Source organism: Leptosomus discolor, chromosome 5 (assembly GCF_034619465.1).
Source record: "Leptosomus discolor isolate bLepDis1 chromosome 5, bLepDis1.hap2, whole genome shotgun sequence".
Lineage (NCBI taxonomy): Eukaryota > Metazoa > Chordata > Aves > Leptosomiformes > Leptosomidae > Leptosomus > Leptosomus discolor.
In genome coordinates, this window is record NC_141395.1 from 7,648,598 (window position 1) to 7,669,541 (window position 20,944).

General features: G+C 45.1%; 1 protein-coding gene across 1 annotated transcript; it reads left to right on the forward strand.

Moving 5' to 3' along the window:
* The first annotated feature begins 211 nt into the window (after window positions 1-211).
* Window positions 212-20,937, forward strand: LCT (lactase). Its single transcript, XM_086465676.1, has 17 exons — window positions 212-878; window positions 2,770-2,849; window positions 4,090-4,173; window positions 5,127-5,229; window positions 5,872-5,950; window positions 7,166-7,853; window positions 8,218-8,863; window positions 10,166-11,725; window positions 12,061-12,329; window positions 12,780-13,070; window positions 14,172-14,370; window positions 15,240-15,442; window positions 15,814-15,923; window positions 17,802-17,936; window positions 18,652-18,875; window positions 19,783-20,019; window positions 20,729-20,937. The coding sequence occupies exons 1-17, from the start codon at window positions 212-214 to the stop codon at window positions 20,935-20,937; spliced, it is 5,784 nt and encodes a 1,927-aa protein (XP_086321802.1).
* Window positions 20,938-20,944: the final 7 nt, after the last annotated feature.

The window sequence follows — 20,944 nt, forward strand, 5'->3', positions numbered from 1 at the left end:
TTCCACATGACCTTTCTCCAACTAGTTGCTTGACAGTGGTTTTTGTATTCATCCATGTGTTTGTTCATCTATTGGAAGTCCTGATTTGTTATCGTTCTGGTGTCAGCCAGTTCTGGGAACATTTATCTGTGTCGTAGATAATTTCAGTTAAATATTACTTCTACTGTAATATAAGTAGTGTGGCATAACTGTTTCTGAAGCAGGTCCAGAAATGGAGCTGATTTGTAAGACAGTTGTCATTTTTCTGTTAGTCTCTCCCAGCCTTGGCATAGATGAGGAATTTGCCCAGAATTTTATCGCCGTCGCTGGACCTCTACCCAGTGAGTTATTAGTAAATAGGTTGCATCTGCAGAACCAAGTCCTACCCAAGGAAGATCAGGGCTCTGCTATGGCTAAAGCCTATGATTACCTGTGCCAACAAGAACTCGTGGCTCCTGAGCTGCCCCAGTACTTCTCCCACCTTCGTGAGATCGGGGTGACGCATTACAAAGTCTTCCTGCCGTGGGCACGCATTCTTCCGGAGGGGGATGCCAGGGAGCCAGATGAAGCTCAGGTGAATTGCTTCCAGGAGCTGCTCGAGACCCTGGTTGCTGCAGACCTCAGGCCGGTGGTAGTTCTGCATCACCAGCGTGTCCCAGGCGCTGTGGCTGCGCAGGCCAGGGGTGGGAAAGCCAATGCTTTTGCTGACCTTTTTATGGAATACGCAGAGTTCAGCTTCCGTGTTTTTGGGGACCTGGTCGATGTGTGGCTCACCTTCAGTGACCTGCCGGAGGTCCTTAAAAGTCTGCCTTACGATGAGCCCCCGTGCCGAGCCCAGGCCCTAGCTGCTGCTCATGAAAGAGCTTACACCACCTACCACGAGAAGTACTCGCCCACGGGTAAGGAGAATGGAAAGAGGTTTTTTCGTATGACTTTTTCACAAATATTTTTTGGTGGGATTAAATGGCAACTGCTGCATGCAATCCGTGTGAATACGCTATCAGGGTGCTCGGAATTATGTAGAAATCCATGAGTAATGGGCTCGTCCAAATCCCTTATTTTGATAATTGTTTTATAATTTGCTGCATTTTACTTGAAATGATAGCCAAAATAGTTGGGGATAATATATGTGTATGTGTACATATTTATATTTAATCTTTTAAGCATCAGGGAAGTATTAAACAGCCTCCAGTTAATTTAAACATCAGAAACTAGTACTTCAAAACCAAATATTAGAATACTTTCATATGATTTTTCTCTAAGGGCTGTTGTCCATGTGCTCTTAATTTAAAGACCAGCAGATGCCCCCAATGAGCCGTAGTCTCATACTGTTCATATACCAACCCTTAAAGGTGTTGTATAATAAAAGTACGAAGAACCTTTGATTCCTGCCCAGTCATCTCATTTTCAAAGCCTTATTCCTTTTTTCAATGTCATTGAAAACTGGATTGAAATTGCTACCATTTCAGTTAAGAGAGGAAGATTATGCCATCAGTCAGTGGTTGTGCCATAATTTCGTTATTTGTGATGGGTGCAGGCTTTTTCATTAAAGCATGATGTGTTTCCAGGGAGCACAGCTTTGGAGGTCCAGATCTAGCTCAACAATTGGGTCAAATTCAACTATCAGCCTGCCACCCAAAAGGTGGAAGGAAATCTTTGCAAATGTATTTAAAAAATCCATTTAAACAAAAGTGATCATGGTTTAAAATTACTTTTCTCATTTAATCAAAGTGAAATAATTTAACTTTAAATGGTTAAACTAACATGAAACAAAATATTTACTTTTTAGCATAAAATGCAAATTAACTATCAGTTACAAATTACTTTAAAATTACTCAGATCCAGTCTTATTCTATTTTTTCTGCGTACAATGACAAAGTCATAATAATCAAGCTATTTTGTAGATAATAATATATTTTTGTGTACCTTTTCCTGACCCACAGAGGAAAGACTAAAACCTTCCTGAAATGTACCTCAAACCATGAAGGAACAAGGCACAAGAAGTCTCCTGAGAGATAATAATAGTGTGAGGAAGTCTGCAGTGTCCTTTCTTTGACTTTCCTCATTGCAGACACTGGGATTTTTAAGTAATTAAATCTTAATTCTACCTGTGTTACACAGAGCAAGAGAATTTCACTTCTATGAACAGTACCCAGGATTTTCTAAGCAGCTATCGTCTTGGGCGGGGAATTTATCTGTCCCAGGCAGACAACCAGTAGCTCTGGCTGAGTCTTGGTTTCTTCAAATTTTTAATTAATTAATTTATTTTTAATTCCTGTTCAGAAATATGTTCAGAAATACTTTGCAGTACTGGTCACACTTTAGGAGTTGCCCAGCTTCCCTCCCACGTAACCTGTCCCCCCAAATACCCGGCATCCCAGCACCTCAGCAGCATCCAGCACAGAACGGATTTTAAAAATGACCACTGTAGAACCACCACAAAGGCATGAAAATTAAAGGTATTACTTAGTTATGTATGGAGTGGAAGGGCACCCACTGGACAGCTGTATTCAGAGCCACCTTTCTGCAAGCAACAGTGCTAAAATGGTTATGAGCCATCGTGTTAAATCTTATTTATTGACAAAGACTCCTTGAACTCTGCCTTTGAATTTCTACTTTCTTCAACTCTGTTGAAATCACAGTGGGTATTCTGAAATCAGCTGCCTTGGGCACTGTCCCATGATCCACATCCTCAAAAATTTTCAACTGCTTTCAAAAAAACTGCAATGAACTGAAATTTTTTATTTGTCCTTAACACACTGCTAATAGACTGCCTTTCATTTTCTCAAGGTGGAAAGCTGTCCATTGCTTTAGGAATGGGGCATGTCTTGGATAGTGCTTCATCAGAACTGCTTTCAACTTCTCTTCAGGTAACTCCTTAATAGAAATTATTTCCAAAATTATATAAATTTCATTTGATTTAATTTGGTTTTTACGTACAGGATCAAGTAACCTACTGCAAGTTATATAAAATTTTAGCAAATTGACCAATTTGGTAAATTTTTTTATTTGATTAGTTTGATCACGTGAAGCTCGCTGATTTTAAAAATTACTTCAGTGTCCTTTCTTGCATAGTAAGCGCTGATTAAGATACATGGAGATACATTTGCTCTCGTAATTGGCAATTTTACCAATATACATGCTTAAATGACAAGGCATCTGCAAAAGGTGTACCCATTGTATTCTCTCTGCAAGTCTACTTAATGCACCACCAAAGAAATAGCTACTTTATTTTAAATAACTGCTATTTAAAAAATCTGCTTATTATGTTAAAACACAGAGCAAGCTGTGCTAAAAGTGGTCTAGTTGCACAGGGATGGCACAACATGAGGAGAACATAATCTCTACAGTGACATCCTTTCTCTAAAGACCAAGCCCCCTATTAGTAGCTGCCTTCGCCTAGAGGATGTTGATGCAGGATATAGTGAACAAATGACAATGCAGGTCTTTTGCTTGTGTTCACAATCCTTCAAAATTTAGTAATAGGGTCAGCAATGTTGCGGGCATGACATTTCAAGGATATAAGCAAGGTGTCGTTTGTAGGGAGAGGGAGGATGTAGTAGATGAGCTGGCTAAACCTTGGACTGCAAAATAAACTGAAAGCTTATCAGGTTTTTTTCCAACTTCATCAGCTGGTTAATAAAATAATACAATCTACTCCCTTGAACTTGATGACTTATAGTGGGATAACGCTTGTAGTTTGGAATGGTTAAAGATCTCTAAAGTGGACTTTCCCCAAAGGATTATTGACAAGGCCTACCTGAACCACATAGTTGCAAAGGTTTGTCTGATTAATCATAGACTTCTTCAGTCTTACTAATTAAAAAATCAACTGTAAATCATTAATATTCAATTCATAAAGTACTCCTAGAATTCAATTTAGCTGTTTAAATTTTACTTTGTTTAGAAGGAGAGATACAAAATGCACCTTCCCATACAGTATCCAGAGTGTATTCATTATCTTGTCCAGGAGTCCCACATAGCTGTACGGCGTCTTCCTCCAGCAATATATCTTTGTCAGACATTTCACAATTTTACATATCTTTAATGTAATACCTGCAAAACCCACATTTTACTCCAGGCTGATTCTTTTCCTTTTCTTGTTTCCAGGGTTCGGTAGACTTTCTGTCTCTCAGTCTTCAGTACTGGTGTGGCAACGAAACAGATTTCTACAAGAAATTGAGTGAATTCCAGGTAACATTATGCACAGTGTTAAAATTGTAGCAGCAGCCAACAGACCATAGATAGAAGGGGAATTTTGTGTTTCTTGATGCATGTCTAAACAGTCCTGATTTGCTGTGAGACCTCAGCCAACAGCTACACCAGGAAACAGCTGCATACTGCTCACTTACTATTCTGACTTAAAAACAGGTGTTCGAAAGTGCTGGAAATGATCTTCTTGGTCGATGCTAATTATTGAGGTGTTAACAACTGTAATGGCATAATTCTTTTGTCCAGGACTCAAAAACCTGCTCTTTCACATCTTAAGTCTTTGATAAGCTGTTAGGCTAATACCTTTATACAAAAAAGACACTTTTTTATTCTAGCATGGGTTCTGCAATGGCACTATCAAACTTTGCAACTCCTCATCAGTAGAGGCAGTGCTAGAAGGAGTTTGTGCAAGGACTGGATCACATGGCAGCAACAATGTCAGTGATGCTATAGGCTAGTACCTATGATATTAAACCTCTGATAGTGAATTGCATTCTTAAAACATGTAAGATGAGAGTCATCCAGCAACTGAGTCGCAGAACAAGGAGCTACCCATTCTCTTTAGGGTCCCAAACATGATCCATTTACTCTAAAAATCTGGAGTGGGCCTTTTATGGCAACAGATTCTTACCAAGTAAGCTTTCAAAAAGGACATAGTTCCTTGTGCCTTTTCAATGACAGGTCAAACACTGAAGGTTTCTGGGGTTTGGGCTTTGGTTTACATTGGGCTTTTTTTTTGGATCAGACAAAAATAGTGGGTGGTGTTTAATGATTGCTCTGTTAATTTATGAATTTAACTTTGAAGAACGTTATCACCAGTTCTCAGTCGTCTAGGTATTGCCCATCCCTGGTAAAAGCAACAAGTGCCAAGAGCGTGGTTTTACTATCTGGCTGATGCTTCTTTTCATACAAGTCTCTGACTTCTCGTTTTGCAGAATGTCTGGAGGAATAAGGAGTTCCTGGTTTTTAGTCTAAAGTTCCTTGATTGTGGTTCCATGGAAGAGAATCCTTTCATACCAGTAGCGGCCATTTTCACAGGTAAGTGACATATTTCAAGGAGGAAGAGTTTTTTAGCTAAACTCTGCATGGCAAATTATAGAGGAAATTCAAAAGTGTCCAGTCCAGGCTGCTGCTATTAGGTGACATAACTTTATGGTTTCTTTCATAGCCTTCTGAGAAAATTAAGGGTGGATGGTGAGTGTTGAGGGAGGGGAGGAAGGAAATCTTCCCAAAAGCTTTTCATTTTCATCAGCCTCAGGTTGTGCCAGGGGAGGTTTACATTGGACATTAGGAAAAATTTCTTCACCAAAAGGGTTGTCAAGCACTGGAACAGGCTGCCCAGGGAAGTGGCTGAGTCCCCGTCCCTGGAGATATTGAAGAGATGTGTAGATGTGGTGCTTGGGGACATGGTTTAGTGGCGGACTTGGCAGTGATAGGTTAACGGTTGGACTCGATGATCTTAAAGATCTTTACAACCTAAATGAGTCTATGTTTCTATGATCATTTTTTATCATGAAATTGTAAATATCTAACAAAACCCCAACATATTTGATGTGAGAAAAACAGCTATTAGTTCTGAAAAGCACCTGCTTTCTAAAGGTGTATGTACAAGTAGTGTCACGCAGTTCATGCCATCTAAGTTGTGACTAAGTCCACCCCTTACCATTTGTTTATTTTCAGCTATGAATAAAGAAGAGACATGTGTGATTGGGTATGATGTTAATGAGTTCTTGGACTTCTCATCATCTCATGTTTTAAGGTATGGTTTTTGTTCCTTAAGTCACATACTATAATAAAATAGCATTCTCTGGAAAACTATGTGCAGGCAGACACAGTTTTAGTGGTAAAGTCTGCTGTTAGTTGCTGAAAGGACTGGAAAGGAATGCCTTTCTGCTGAGCCCAGTCTCCTGCTATTACAGGCAATCCTCTTTCCTACTGTCACAGGCAATGTAAATCTCTTCCACCCTCTCATCCTTGGTTACCCAAACTGCACCTTCAAGCTGTCCTGGTCTGGCTGGGACAGAATCCCAGCCCAGCCATGCTGGGCAGGCCGTTAGCAGTTTGAGTCAGCCAGGGCAGCTGACCTGAGTGAGCTACAGGGGTAGCCCATCCCATCATGGCATGGGCATTGTAAAGGGGGAAGGTTTGCTGAGGAAGGGGTGCTCCTGTGGGGTTCCTGCTGAGGTTCCTCCTGCTCCTCCTCTGTCTTCTCCTGAGGACTGCTCTCTGTTCAGTTGTGATGAGTGGATATTCATTTGGCTAAATGTAACTCTGCACATCTCTGTTGGTATTGGTGGTGTTTCATTGAGTCTGTTTCACTTCTACCTGTGGGTCTGCTCTCCTTTTTCCCAATTCCCCTCCCTGGCTGGTGAGAGTTTGTTGGGTGATAGAGCGACTGTTATAGTTTAGCCCTGGGTACAGGCTAAACGTAGACACAAGCCAATAGTAACAAGTACATTTTCCAAGCCTTCTGTTCTTTTCAAGAGCAAAATAGTTAAAAATAAATAAATGCAACAGAGGCTTTCCTAGGGGAGAAAACCAATTTGTCCTACAGAAATGTAGGGTACGTCGTTGTGCAGGGAGATGCTAAGGATTGCAGAAGCAAGATTGATTAGTTTTAGCTTATCCCATGGAAACTCATGAGAGCAGTTGCAGCATGTGAAATTGCTATGCACCGCAAAGATTTTGTTTGCACCTTTGATGTAGCTGTAATGAATAGCAAGAATCTACCCACAAAGAAATGGGTTAGATCTATAGCTCTTGAGCTGCTCTGCAGTTGGTTCATTGCACTCCACCTTCATCTGCTAGGTAGATGGCAGTAGGCTGGATTGATCAGATGACGAAGGAGCTACACCTTAAGTGGCTTATGTGAGCTGAATGGGAAGCAAATTATTTTTTTATCCTCTGTGTTTGCAAGTTCTGTGGCATTGGCCTCCACCTTGGAGATTTTAACTTCGTTTTGTTCTATTTTCAGCAAAACAAATACTCTACAGGAGAACCCAGATGCTGTTCTTGCCCCTCGCTCCTCCTACCAAACAGTTTGGGAAACATTTGCTAAACAGTCTGAACTGGAGAGGGATTCTTTTCTGCAAGATGTTTTCCCAAGTGGTTTCCTTTGGGGCACATCCACAGGTGCCTTTAATGTCGAAGGAGCTTGGGCAGAGGATGGAAAAGGAGGGAGCATCTGGGATCAGTTTGGGCATGCAGGTCATGTCTACATGAATCAAACAGCAGATGTGGCATGTGACAGCTACTATAAAACCAGCTATGACGTTTACCTACTTAGGGGTCTTCATCCCCAACTGTACAAGTTTTCTGTATCCTGGCCTAGAATTTTCCCTGCTGGCACCAACGAGACCATCAACTCCAAGGGTGTTGATTATTACAACCAACTGATTAACCATTTGCTAGACTCTAACATTGAGCCCATGCTGACTCTGTTCCACTGGGACCTCCCACAAGCTCTTCAGGTTCTTGGTGGCTGGCAGAATGACAGCATCATTGATGCTTTCGTAAACTACGCAGACTTCTGCTTCGCCACTTTTGGAGACCGGGTCAAGATCTGGATTACTTTCCATGAGCCTTGGGTTATCAGCTATGCTGGCTATGGCACCGGAGAGCATCCTCCAGGAATCACTGACCCAGGAGTATCATCTTACAAGGTAGGGACACAGGAATAACTAGGATCCTGCAGATGCCATTGTTGTCCTCTGAGGGTTCTGTACTTTAACTATGTTCAAGCCTAATGTGGCCTCATGGACAACTATTTATTTGTTGGATTTATGGGTTAGTTAATGGGTGCTAGATTGTTTTATTTTATTTTTCTATTCTGAAAGCAGGTGTTGATGGATCGCCAGATTCTTCTGCTTATTCCAAAACCTACTGTGCTCCCTGGTTATGATTATTTGTTTTGTCAAGGTTTCTTCTTTTGGATGGAGACAACATTCTCACATGGCAGTAATCTCAACGCTTAAGAGTTCTTGTGCAAAGCAGTGTGACACATACTCCTCTGCTTTCTGCCCCCAGGTGGCTCACACAATTCTCAAGGCTCATGCCAAGGTCTGGCACCTGTATAATGAGAAATACCGTCCTCAGCAACTGGGAAAGGTGGGGCTGGTGCTGAACTCGGATTGGGCTGAACCCAAGACTCCAACCAACTCTGAGGACGTGAGGGCATCTGAGAGGTACCTGCAGTTCATGCTTGGCTGGTTTGCTCACCCGATATTTGTTAATGGTGATTACCCAGATATCCTGAAGGCTCAGATCCAGGAAGTAAACCAGCAGTGCTCCACAACAGTTGCACAGCTGCCTCTGTTTACAGAAGAGGAGAAGTCCTGGGTGAAAGGGACTGCAGATTTTTTTGGTCTTTCCCATTACACGTCCCGCCTGGTTAGTGCTGTGACTAATGGGACCTGCACACCAAGCTACGAGAGCATCGGGAAATTCTCCTTGCACGTAGATCCTTCTTGGCCACAGGCTGCCTCTTCTTGGATCCATGTGGTCCCTTGGGGATTAAGGAGGCTGCTGAATTTTGTGTCCCGGGAATATACAGGGACAAAGGTCCCAATTTACATAGCAGGAAATGGTATGCCGACAGAAGATGCAGGAGATCTTATTAATGACACTCTGCGAGTGGATTATTTCCGCCAATATATTAATGAGGCTCTAAAAGGTATGGAGAATTATTTTTTTTTTTTAATAATGACAACTAGTTGTTCTATCACTTCCATGGTGGTTAAATTTAAAACATCACCACTTATGTAGTGGTATGAGGTCAGCTGCCTATTGTGTATGTAGTGTGACCTCGTACTTCAGCCTATCCGGTGTCCAGATGTGGAACTCTCCATTCTGTTTGGCTATGGGAATAGGTTCTTCATATATATGGATAAATGTATCCTGGACCCTAATGTCAGTCCCTCTGTGGTAACAGTGGTATTTCTAATTCAGCTGCCCTGGAGATGATTTGCCTGCAGGCAGGCTCTTGCCTACAGAGATCTCATAGATCAGGACTGAGCAATGTCTTTACTGATTAAGCAGATCTAAGTGACAGGTTAGAATTTTTGGGGAGATATTTATATCATCTCAGTCGTTTTGAGCAAGGTTCAAGGTATGCTCGTATCTTTACAAACTGTGTGTCAATTGACATAAAATAATATTGGTGACTGAAGTTCTGGACAAGTATAGAGATTTGACTGATAACTCTCTTGAGATACACAAATCACTACTGTCAGGAAAGCTTTATTAAATATGCTGTATTAAATAAGCTCGTAATCAGTGTACAGCATTTGATCTTCTTGCCTTAGTTCTCAACATACTGATAGAAGTGTTAAAAGAGCTGCAGAAAACACAGTTTAGCATTGCTGTTATGCCTCAGCAGGAGTAAAGAAGATGGACTGCATATGGGAAGTGAACTTTTCTGGAGTGGGAGAGATTTAGTGGTTTTTTTGTGGGCAATGTGAGGAAGGATGCTGGACTTGCCTCTGCTGGTATTGGATACACTGTTCTGCTAAAAGAAACTCTCCTGTGCTCAGGGAAGATAGGCAAGCACTAAATACATGTAATGTTTCAGTTTAACTATAGTGTTAAATCTAAAAGTGCACCATATACCTAAATAGAAGAATTTGCCCTGAAAATAAGAACACAGGGGACAGGGATACCTGTACTCAAATATCTCTTGACTATTACTGCTTTTCTGATGCATTTTTATCATTAAGCATTTGACCATCTCCTATTACAGCGCTGACTGTGGGGCGATTTTTGTTTGGTTGCGGGTTTTTGGTTGGTTGGTTGGTTGTTTTTTTTTCTAGATGCTCTAATTGTTTGATTTGGGTTTGGGTTTTTTTGCCTAAAAGACCATTCATTGATGTTTGGCTTATCACACTGCTACCCTCTGTTGTGCTGCTTATGTTGTGCTGTGCTGTGTTCAGAAAATGTTCAAATGAATTAACAGTGTCTTGTACTATTTCTGTGGCAGCGGTAAAACTAGACACAGTTGATGTTCAGTCATATATTGCTCGATCCCTGGTTGATGGCTTTGAAGGCCCAGCGGGGTACAGCCTAAAATTTGGGCTGCATCATGTGAATTTTCAAGATAGCAACAGACCAAGGACTCCCAAGGCATCTGCTTATTTCTATTCCAGTGTTATTGAAAAAAACGGTTTCCCATCCAAAGCCTTGGACAGATTTTCTACACCGGTGAAAACTGACCTACCTGTGCCATCAAAGTTGCCAAATTTACCAGCGTCAGAAGTTCCTTCCAAGGCCAACATTGTCTGGCAGAAGTTTTCATCTCAAACAGACTTTGAAAGGGACATGTACTTTTATGGGACGTTCCCAGAGGACTTTACATGGGGTGTGTCTTCTTCTGCCTACCAGATAGAGGGAGGTTGGGATGCTGATGGCAAAGGACCAAGCATTTGGGATAACTTCACACATGTCCCAGGGAACATAAAGAATAATGATACTGGAGATATAGCTTGTGATAGCTACCACAAGGTGGAGGAAGATATTTACCTGCTGAGAGCCTTAGGGGTAAAAAACTATCATTTCTCCTTGTCCTGGTCTCGAATTTTCCCCAGCGGAAGGAACAACTCAATCAACAGCCATGGAGTTGACTACTATAACCGTCTCATTGATGGACTGGTTGCGAACAACATCACTCCAGTTGTCACTCTCTACCACTGGGACCTGCCACAAGCTCTCCAGGACATTGGTGGCTGGGAGAGCAGTGAGCTGATTGACCTGTTTGATAGTTTTGCGGACTTCTGTTTCCAGACCTTTGGGGACAGGGTGAAGTTCTGGATTACGTTCAATGAACCCCAAGTCATTGCCTGGGTTGGCTATGGCGTTGGGTCGTTTCCACCCAACGTCAATGACCCTGGCACTGCTCCCTACAGGGTTGCCCACATCTTGCTGAAAGCTCATGCCAGGGTCTACCACACCTATGATGATAAATACAGAGGGAGCCAGAGAGGAGTCATTGCTCTGTGTCCCAACATTGAGTGGGCTGAGCCGAAGACACCAAGCGACCCCAGGGACATAGAAGCTGCAGACAGGTACTTGCAGTTTTTGGTGGGGTGGTTCACACACCCGATTTTCAAAAACGGGGACTACCCAGAGGTCATGAAGTGGAAAGTTGGGAACAGGAGTGAGCTCCAGAACCTGCCGTCGTCTCGCCTACCAGTTTTCACGGCAGAGGAGCGTGAATACATCAGGGGCACAGCAGATGTTTTCTGCTTCAACACCTACAGCTCCAAAATTGTAACCCATGCAACGACCCGGTTGAGGCCCTTCTCTTACGAGTACGACCAGGAAGTTTCAGCAAAGGTTGACAGCTCCTGGCCTTCCTCAGCTATTGCTGACCAGCGGGCTGTGGCCTGGGGGCTGAGGAGGCTACTGAACTGGATCAAAGAAGAATATGGAAATCCCCCGATATACATAATTGAGAATGGCGTGGGGATAAAGACCAACTCAGATGTTGATGACAATACCAGGATCTTTTACTACAAAACATACATTGATGAAGCTTTAAAAGGTACCAATGTTTGCTTTTGTTCTGTTGGTGGTGTGTGTCTCTCTTCTAGATTTCTGGTTACTTTATTCCTCTGAAGAGTAGTTTTTAAAAGTGATTGATATCAATCTTTAAATATTCTGAACACGGTATAAACAGTGTTTCTTTTCATGATCTCCTTTGCATGGCCGTTTGTACTTTGTATCCTCCAACTATGAAGAGTCTCTTAATGATCCTAGTTGACCAGTGCCAGCTTTATGAAGCTAGAAGAGTGTATGTGCTTGCATGTGAATTCCTTGTGGTTCATTGAACGTGCAATTATACCATTGATGCTCTTCCATTTGTTTCTGGTCTTTCAGCTTACAAGTTGGATGGTGTAAATCTGAGAGGATACAATGCTTGGTCTTTTATGGATAACTTTGAATGGTTGAATGGTTATGACCCAAGATTTGGATTGCACCAGGTTGACTTTGACAATCCCAACAGGCCAAGAACTCCAAAGCGCTCTGCTGTGTACTACGCAGAGATCATCCGCAATAATGGGATCCCATTGCCAAAAGAAGATGAATTTTTATATGGAGAGTTTCCAAAGAACTTTTGGTGGAGTGTAGCAACTGCAGCATATCAGGTTAGGAAATAGAGATGGACTCTTAAAGTATCTGCGGACAGTTAATTCGTTTTAGATGAGACACAGCTTTTGTAACATTAGGTTTTAGCATAATTGAGGGTTAGCGTAACAACTGCTGTAAACAGGGAGGAACTTGGAGATATTTAAGGGCATGGTTATACCACAGGAATTTAGACAACAGCATGGGCTTCACAGGAGCCAGCCAACGCAGAGCAGGAGGTGAACTGAAACAATGCCTGTTCTGTGACATTGTACTTTGATAGTATGTCTTGCCTTGAGGCCCAAGAGGTCTTCCTAGTTTGGTACAGCAAAAACATTGCTATTTCTAGTCTTAAGCTGATAAGTCAAAATATTGTGTGGTGCCACAAAGACTGACAGGCTGAATTCTTTGCTATGCCAAGACCTAAACTTGGGGTTTACTAACAATCCCCCCCTCATCTTCAATTACAGATTGAGGGAGGATGGAGAGCAGACGGGAAAGGACTTAGCATTTGGGACCAATTTTCTCACACTCCCTTGAAAATCAGCAATGATGACACTGGGGATGTAGCTTGTGACAGCTACCACAAGATTGAGGAGGATGTGGAAATGCTAAAAAGCCTCAAGGTGTCTCACTATCGCTTTTCAATCTCCTGGGCCCGCATTCTCCCAGATGGGACCACCAGATACATCAATGAAATGGGACTGAACTACTATGAAAGGCTGATCGATGCTCTTCTGGCAGCTAACATTATGCCTCAGGTAACTAAACCCAGTAACTTTCAGGTAACTAAAAAATAGTGGAACCCAAGTCTGATGCTCAGAGCATGTGTGTATGTCTCCATCCACACCTTCCTTCACAGAGAAATTATTTTTCATCGTGTTCTGCAAGGAAACATGTTTTTTTGCATAAGCAAATGAACAGGGAATATAGTGACACGTTAGAAATTATTACCCAGAAAAGTCACAGTAACCTTACTGTTGGCTGTTTCAAATTACCTTCTCATCCTTCATGTGCTTGGAAGTGGATTCCACAAGGACCTACGCAGTGATCTTTCCAGAGGCTGAGGTGAGGCCAACCAACCTGTAGTTCCCAGGATCCTCCTTCTTGCCTTGCTTGGAGATGGGTGTAACACTCTTCTTTTCCCAGGAGTCAGGAAGCTCCATGATCAACATGGTTTGTAATGGACAGTGACCTCACCACTGCATCAATCAGCTCTTTCAGCACTGTTGAGTGAATCTGACCCATCCCTGTAGACCTGGACACGTGTAGCTTTTTTTCTGCTTCTACCTGTTGCTTCCCCACTCCTGGCTGTCCCTGTCCTCCCCAAACCGTGCTGGTACGCGTAGGGAGCGCACACGGCTGCATCAAATTCTGCATCCATGTGTATGCACACCATACAGGGGCCAATCCAGGAATATCTACATAGGCATCAAATCGTGCCTGAGCAAACCTGTGCCTTAATGGCATGGCTCTAGACTGGTCCGACGGATGTACCAGCCTGAACAGGTATTCTATTGGGACCGTATTTCAGCTGAGAGTCCGTGCAGGCACAGCAGTCCTTCACTGAGGAGTTTTTGCTGTCACAAGGTTGTGGTGTTTTTTGGTAAAAGCTTCACCTTCACCATCAGGCAGTCCCTAGAGTTCAAGTCATTTCCCCATGTCCTGAAGAAACTGAAATGCTGGCAAAAAGCTGGTTTACTTGAGTGCACGAGTGATCGCTACAAACTCAAACACAGTTAGGAACAAGGTAGCTGCAGATCAAAGCACAGTTTATTTATGTTCATAAATGAGGCTGGGTTACTGTCCTTATTTCTGAAAACAAGAGTGATTGATTGAGGCCTTGCTGTCTTTCCCCACAGGTAACCCTCTACCATTGGGACCTCCCACAGGCGCTGCAGAATGTCGGTGGGTGGGAAAACGATACTATAGTTCAGCGGTTTAAGGAATATGCTGAGCTCCTTTTCCAGAGGCTGGGAGATAAAGTGAAATTTTGGATAACCCTCAATGAACCCTACAACACTGCATATCTTGGCTATGGCGTTGGCACAGCTGCTCCAGGTAAGACTGCTGGGCATAACCCCAGAGCCTTCACAGCGCTGTAGGCACAACGCTGTTTTATGCTGCAGCAGAGTAGGTGCTAGGGCCTTGCAAAGGTAGAGCACGGAAGATGGTGGTGTGGAGATAAATGAGGTTTGGACTGGTGTGGTGAACAGGTCCTTCTTTCACTTTGCCTGTCCCCTCTAAGACCTATCCTCCATCCACTCCTCTACTCCACCCCTTCTCTGTGACCTCCGGATTACACTTGCTGTCTGGAGCAGACCCTGTTTCCAGACCAGCTCCAGGGACTGTGGAGAATCACAGCATCACAGAATGTCAGGGGTTGGAAGGGACCTCGAAAGATCACCTAGTCCAACCCCCCCCCACCAGAGCAGCACCACCTAGAGTAGGTCACACAGGAACATGTCCAGGCGGGTTTTGAATGTCTCCAGAGAAGGAGACTCCACAACCTCTCTGGGCAGCCTGTTCCAGTGCTCTGCCACCCTCACAGGGAAAAAGTTTCTCCTTATGTTAATGTGGAAGGGGTAGGGCTGGAGGAGGCCAAGCTCAGCTGTAGGGTAGAAGCAGGAGAAGGGGAGGGACTGGAGCTGGCCTGACCTTTCTGCTCTCCATGCTGGCGGCAGCAGCCCTGCATGGGCAGAGAGCTGAGCCAGCCCTGTCCCGGCGGAGGGGGCGATGCGGGGTCCCTCACAGCCTGCTCGCTGCAGCTGCGCCTTCCGCTGTCTCCGCTGAAGCAGCGATTTTGGCCCAGGGCTGGGCCCGAGGGCACCGGGCACTGCACGGTTGTTCACTGACCCGCGGGCAGCTCTGGGTGTGGCGTTAACTGGGAAGCAGCCGATGAGAGAGCTGGGAACTGGTGCTGTCTGCAGGCGTCTCCGTTCGGCCGGGGCGAGCCCCCTACGTGGTAGCGCACAACTTGATAAAGGCCCACGCGGAAGTCTGGCACCTCTACAATGAGACCTACCGGGCAAAACAAGGCGGATTGATCTCCATCACCATCAACTCTGACTGGGCAGAACCAAGGAACCCACACAACCAGGAGGACGTCGATGCTGCCAGACGATACTTGCAGGTATAGAGACACCCGGGCACAGCTTTTCCTCCTGCTCCAGGGTTTGTTCATGGTAGCACCCCCCCCCTGAGTGCTGGCGATGCCCACAACCCAGGTCAGAATCTCACTGAGAAGGATGAGCCAGAGGCAGGGGAACGTATCCCCCCCTCTTCTGGTGGCTGATCAAGTATGCAACAGAAATGCGACAAAATACAGTTGTGGTGACCAAAGCTAATTAAATTTACTGCCATTATCTGGGCATCCCTGGGTATCTCCATGTGCCTGTTCATTATAAATTCAGGTACTTCCTATAAAGCAGGACGTGAAGGAGAAACGGTTAAATCCCTTGTTTTGATACATAATTTATCCTTCTCCCTTATTTCCTGGCTCAGTTTTTTCTAGGTTGGTTTGCTCATCCCATTTTCAAAAATGGTGACTATAATGACGAGATGAAAAGGAGGATTCGGGAACGCAGTCTGGCTCAGGGTCTGAGCCAGTCCCGGTAAGAGCCCAGACACATACCTGCTTTCGTTTTACTTGCGGTGCTGAAACCTGCTTTTCTGATAGAAGCGCTAAATTTCAATGATTCTGTTGCAGTGTTACTGTAAAAATCTTACTGTATCCTCACAGAAAAACTCACGTGTACATTTTGCCTGTTCCCTGTCCTTGCCTTTCTTGCAAACTAAATCCACTAATGTAACATCTCTTTGGGGTAATAAGTTGGCAGCTCAGAGTGCTACAGTAAATGCTCTGCACTAGACACAGCGCTTTACTTGACAACCACGGTAAATGTGACTTAACATTTCTTAAAACTATGTACTGAATTCGAGCACCGAGAACTCATTGGTCCCTCTGAATTACTTTTCTTATTTTCCATGCCCATTATTTATTCTTAATGTTATTGTGGTGGCAGTGCTCCATCATGAGTTGTCCGTGCTTCCTTTTCTCTCCCTTTCTAGGCACAGACACGGAAAGCACTTTTTTTTTCCCTCTTCGCTTTAATAGCAATTTAATGGGGTGTATCATATCTGGGGCTATTCCTGATCACTTCTCTCTGAAAATGTGAAAGACCAGTTGTTTTGAAATGAGGGAAATGGTGGAAGAGTTGGTGTGTGCTCTGCAGCAAAGGCAGATCTCTTTGAGATCCAAGTTTTCGATATGTTATTCCTTCTCTGGAGGTTGCTGCCGATAGCAAGAGAGCAGCGCCACGTGTGTTGTTTTATGAGATGACATGCCCAAGCATCTCGATCTAAGACTGAAAATTCTCAACCATCACCAAATTGCCAGGAGCACTGGCTGTATTTTCAGCAGGGGTTGCCTAGGGATCCAATTCCCAGAATTTTCTCCCTCTTCTGTCTAAAAAAAGAGCTGAAACCTTGCTCCCTGTTCCGGGGTACCCTGGCTGCCCCTGACTCCATTGCTTACTTTATGTGGAGTGTGTAGGGCTGCAGATCCTGAAGGAGGATGTTCTTCTCTGAGGAGGCCTCCCTTTTGAAGGGAACCAAGCACTTTGGGATTAAATGGTAGAGTCCACACACAGAGCCTAGTTCCCAGTTTCTCCTGGGTTTTCCCACGTTCCTCCAGAAGGACCACGGTACCTCCCCTTGTGCTTGGGGTGCTGGTATGAGCGATACCAGTATTACACATGGAGTGTGGTCAAAGGGTGGATCTTGGGGAGAAAGCTCAGAGGTTTTTTATTGTTTCCCGTGCAGAAGCTAGAGTTTGAGACGCTGTATTAGCCTCTGCTGTGACCTAGCAAGTCTACCACTGGCACAACTCTTGCAGCAGACACCTGCTCCCCTGCTGCTGCGAAGCACACCTTCGCACAGAGGGCTGGCTGCACCTCCAGTACGTGCAAGCAGGAGTAGTGTTTTGAGGGGGCTTGTGACAGCTCCCCTGAGCGGGGACAGGATGCCCTGGATGTCCCTAGCTGCCAGGAGGCACCATTTCGGGCTTCCCTCTGTCGGAGCAAGTCCTGCTCTTGCAGGATGGTGGGCTGAGACAGGCCACTCACGAACACTCAGCTCTAGTCTTCGTAGGGGTGTGGTGAGCACGTGGCAACCACAATGCTGGTCGCCAGTTCCTCCCAACACATTCCTGACTGGGCAAACGCTGGTTCTTGTGTTATAAAGCCGGCCGATGGTCAAAGTTCTTGGTTGGCCGTAAGCACAACCTCCAGCCATCGGGTGTCTCTTTTTCTGGTCAGTGAAAGGTCTGTTCCTCTCCTGGAGAACGTCAGAGCAGGCAGCATGAATTGCATACTCTAGCAAAAGCTTAGTTTATACAACAGGACTGGGGAGGGGCAGAAGCAAAAGAAAGGGAAATCCTGAGAAGAATTCCATCTTGAGGGGTTCATGTTTTTCTCTGTTTGCTACTGCAGACTTCCAGAATTTACTGAAAGTGAGAAGCAAAGAATTAAAGGCACATATGACTACTTTGGTCTAAATCATTATACTACAGTTTTAACCTACAACATAAACTATCCTGCTGGTGTCCTGTCGTATGACTCAGACAGGTAAGAGATGAAGGTAAATTATTGGTGAAGTAAAATAGGCACACCTGGAGCCTGGCCCAACTGAGCAGTGTAAAGCGATGGCAAATAAAGCTGTGAAACAGAGGTTTTAAGCTGTTACAGCCAATGCTAGGGAAAATACCTGTGGTGCTGCTACTTTCACACAAATCCAGCAACAGCCCTTATCTTACAGACCTGATAAATGTGAATGTTTACAACAAAGAAAACTAGAGGATCTACTAGGGGAAGGACTCTGTCCTTGTGAGTCTCGCAGTGGTTTGGGATCAGCTGTAAACAGGATTTATCCTATATCCTGCCCCCAAGCTGTAGTTTGAACAGCTAGATTATCCTGGTTTATGGACACTGCTCCATTTGTTAGTTCCCTCACCACATTGGAGAGATATAAGTTCAAAGCCTAAATAGCTAAATCACTGCATAGTTAAGTACATGTAAGTCAGTGTTTTTGTCTGGATACAGATTTCTTTGCCCAGCTTCAAAAGGTAAACAGTAGGAGCTTACTGTTTTTTTCTGATGAGAATTAAGGTGATGGTGGGACCACCAGCTTGCCACAACGTCACCTCTGGTTCAGTTTTCTGCAGACCTCAACACAGTGTTTCTCAGGGCTGCAGCAGTGAGGTGCCGGGGGCAGCAGTGAGGTTCCCAGCGCAGCAGCAGGCACGTGGGACTGGTCCCTTGATCAGTGTGTCTTCCTCTGCAGAGGTGTCGCTTCAGTAACCGACCGCAGCTGGCTGAACTCTGGTTCCTTCTGGCTAAAAGTGACACCCTTTGGGTTCCGAAAGCTCCTGAGATGGATAAAGGAAGAGTACAACAACCCTCCCATTTACGTGACCGAAAACGGGATCTCGGAAAGGGGAGCCTTTGACTTCAATGACACATGGCGGACGCATTACTACCGCAGCTACATTAACGAAGCATTGAAAGGTAAGGAGGATTATTTAAATCTGACCATCCAAATCTCTAGAGAGCAGCAGTGTCTTGCCACAAGACTGATGTGTATAAAGCAAGCTGTGAAGAGCTGGAGGACCACTGCCCTCGCACTTGCAAGTTGCACGCTCACGTGGGTTTACTCTCTATCTGCTTCTGAGAGCCTCTGGCTTTAGCTGCCCATGGATAGCCAGGGCTTTGCAGGGAAGGGTGGGCAGAAGGAAGAACCAACCCTGGGGTTAGTAGGGTAGCTGCAGCTTCCTTGTATAGCTGGCAAGAGAAGGTACTGCTACTTGATGAATACCTCTTTTGAATTCTACTTTGACTACTGCTGTGTCTATAACCCTGCATCTTATTTTAAAAAACGGAAAACAAACCAACCCCAAAGAGGTTTTGGTTATGGCAGTGGTCAAGTAACGCGGGGGAATGTCTTTTCCAGTTTGCTTTTCTGATGCACTGGGACCTGCCAGCCAGATGTTGAGACAGGGCTCGTTTACTGCCTTGTAGCACTGAGGTCCCACAAGCCTTAGTTTAAATACTGGTAGCGTGTTGATGGCTTTTCTTCTCTGTTCCTACTTTGGGGTTTTGGACAAAAGCTTTGACTTTTGGAGCAGATGAAAGCAAGTCCCCAATACTGGCAGGCTGAGCGAGCTACCCTGGTTGCTCATTAGCTGTAACTTGGCAGCTACACTACCGCAAAGCAGCTGAGCTAAGGCAACACCCGAGAAGTGGGAACGGGGAGATGGCAAAATGGATGAAGGCAAAGTGGCAGTAACCTCACCGCAGTCAGCACCCTGCTGCTCTGCAGCGTCCCGGAGCCTCTTCAGGCCACTGCTGGCCTCGTGGTGACCCCTCCCGACACCCGGCGGCACAACTAACCGGTTCTCTCTGGTCCCGGTAACAGCTGTTGTGCTCGACGGCGTCGACTTACGAGGCTACACGGCGTGGACGCTGATGGACAACTTCGAGTGGGCGGTGGGCTTTGATGAGAAGTTCGGGTTCTATCACGTGAATTTCACAGACCCCAACTTGCCGCGGCGCCCCAAGGCCTCCGCCAGCTATTACTCGCAGATCATAAACTGCAACGGGTTTCCAGACCCAGCAGCGGGCCCCCATCCCTGTCTGGAACCACAGCCTGAAGGTAAGCCATGCAGCAATCCTGCATGTGTGTGTGTATCCAATTCTACTCCCCAAAGTTTTCCACAATCTATAGTCTTCAAAGCCACCACTGTTTTCTGCAGTTTTCTGCTTAAGGGCTCCAGCAGAGCACTGGCTAATCATCAGTCTTTGTTAGGACTGAAGAGGTTCATGTGGAATTATGTCCCTTCTGTAGGCAAAGCCAGACCAGTAACTACATTTTGTGCGACAGCACCTCAATACATGTCTGTCTCCAAAATACAGCCAAAAAAGCTACTCCATTCCACTTTTCTCTGATTATCAGAACTGCCCAAGGTGTTCTCCAAACCACACACATTCACTACTCCCGCATCATTTTTTCTAAGCAATCCTGAATACTTCATACCCGTCAGCGTTCTGGGTAAGCCTTTGGAAATCTTGAGTCACTTATGTTCTCTGAACTAGAGGAGCGCACTGAGGAGCAGCCCTTGCTAGCGTGGGGGGGGTGGGGAGCCAGAGCACCCTTGCCCCTCCTGCAGTCTCCAGAACTGCACTGTCCCCTCAGCTGGGCCTTCGCGCTGAGCTAGAACCGGGTCAGTCGCTGATGCCCCAAGCACTACGGCTCCTGCCGGAGTAACGAACAGCAACGGCAGAGCCTTGCAGCGGCAGCAGCGCCCGCGCGAGCCCGCCCCAGGCTGCGCACTAACGCTTTCTTACTGTTTCCCCACGGACAGCGACGCCACCAGACACCGCGCCAGGACCGGCTGACAGCGTGCGCTTTTTGGGCTTGGATTTAACGGCACCACGGGCAGAAATAGCACTCTATGTGCTTTTTGCTCTTTCTGCAGTTGGAGCATTAGGCTTGGCTCTTCTTGCATACAAGTATGGAAAATTATCCAAAAGACCCCGTAAGCAATCGCACGTGGAACTCAGTAAACTGTAAAGTTTCC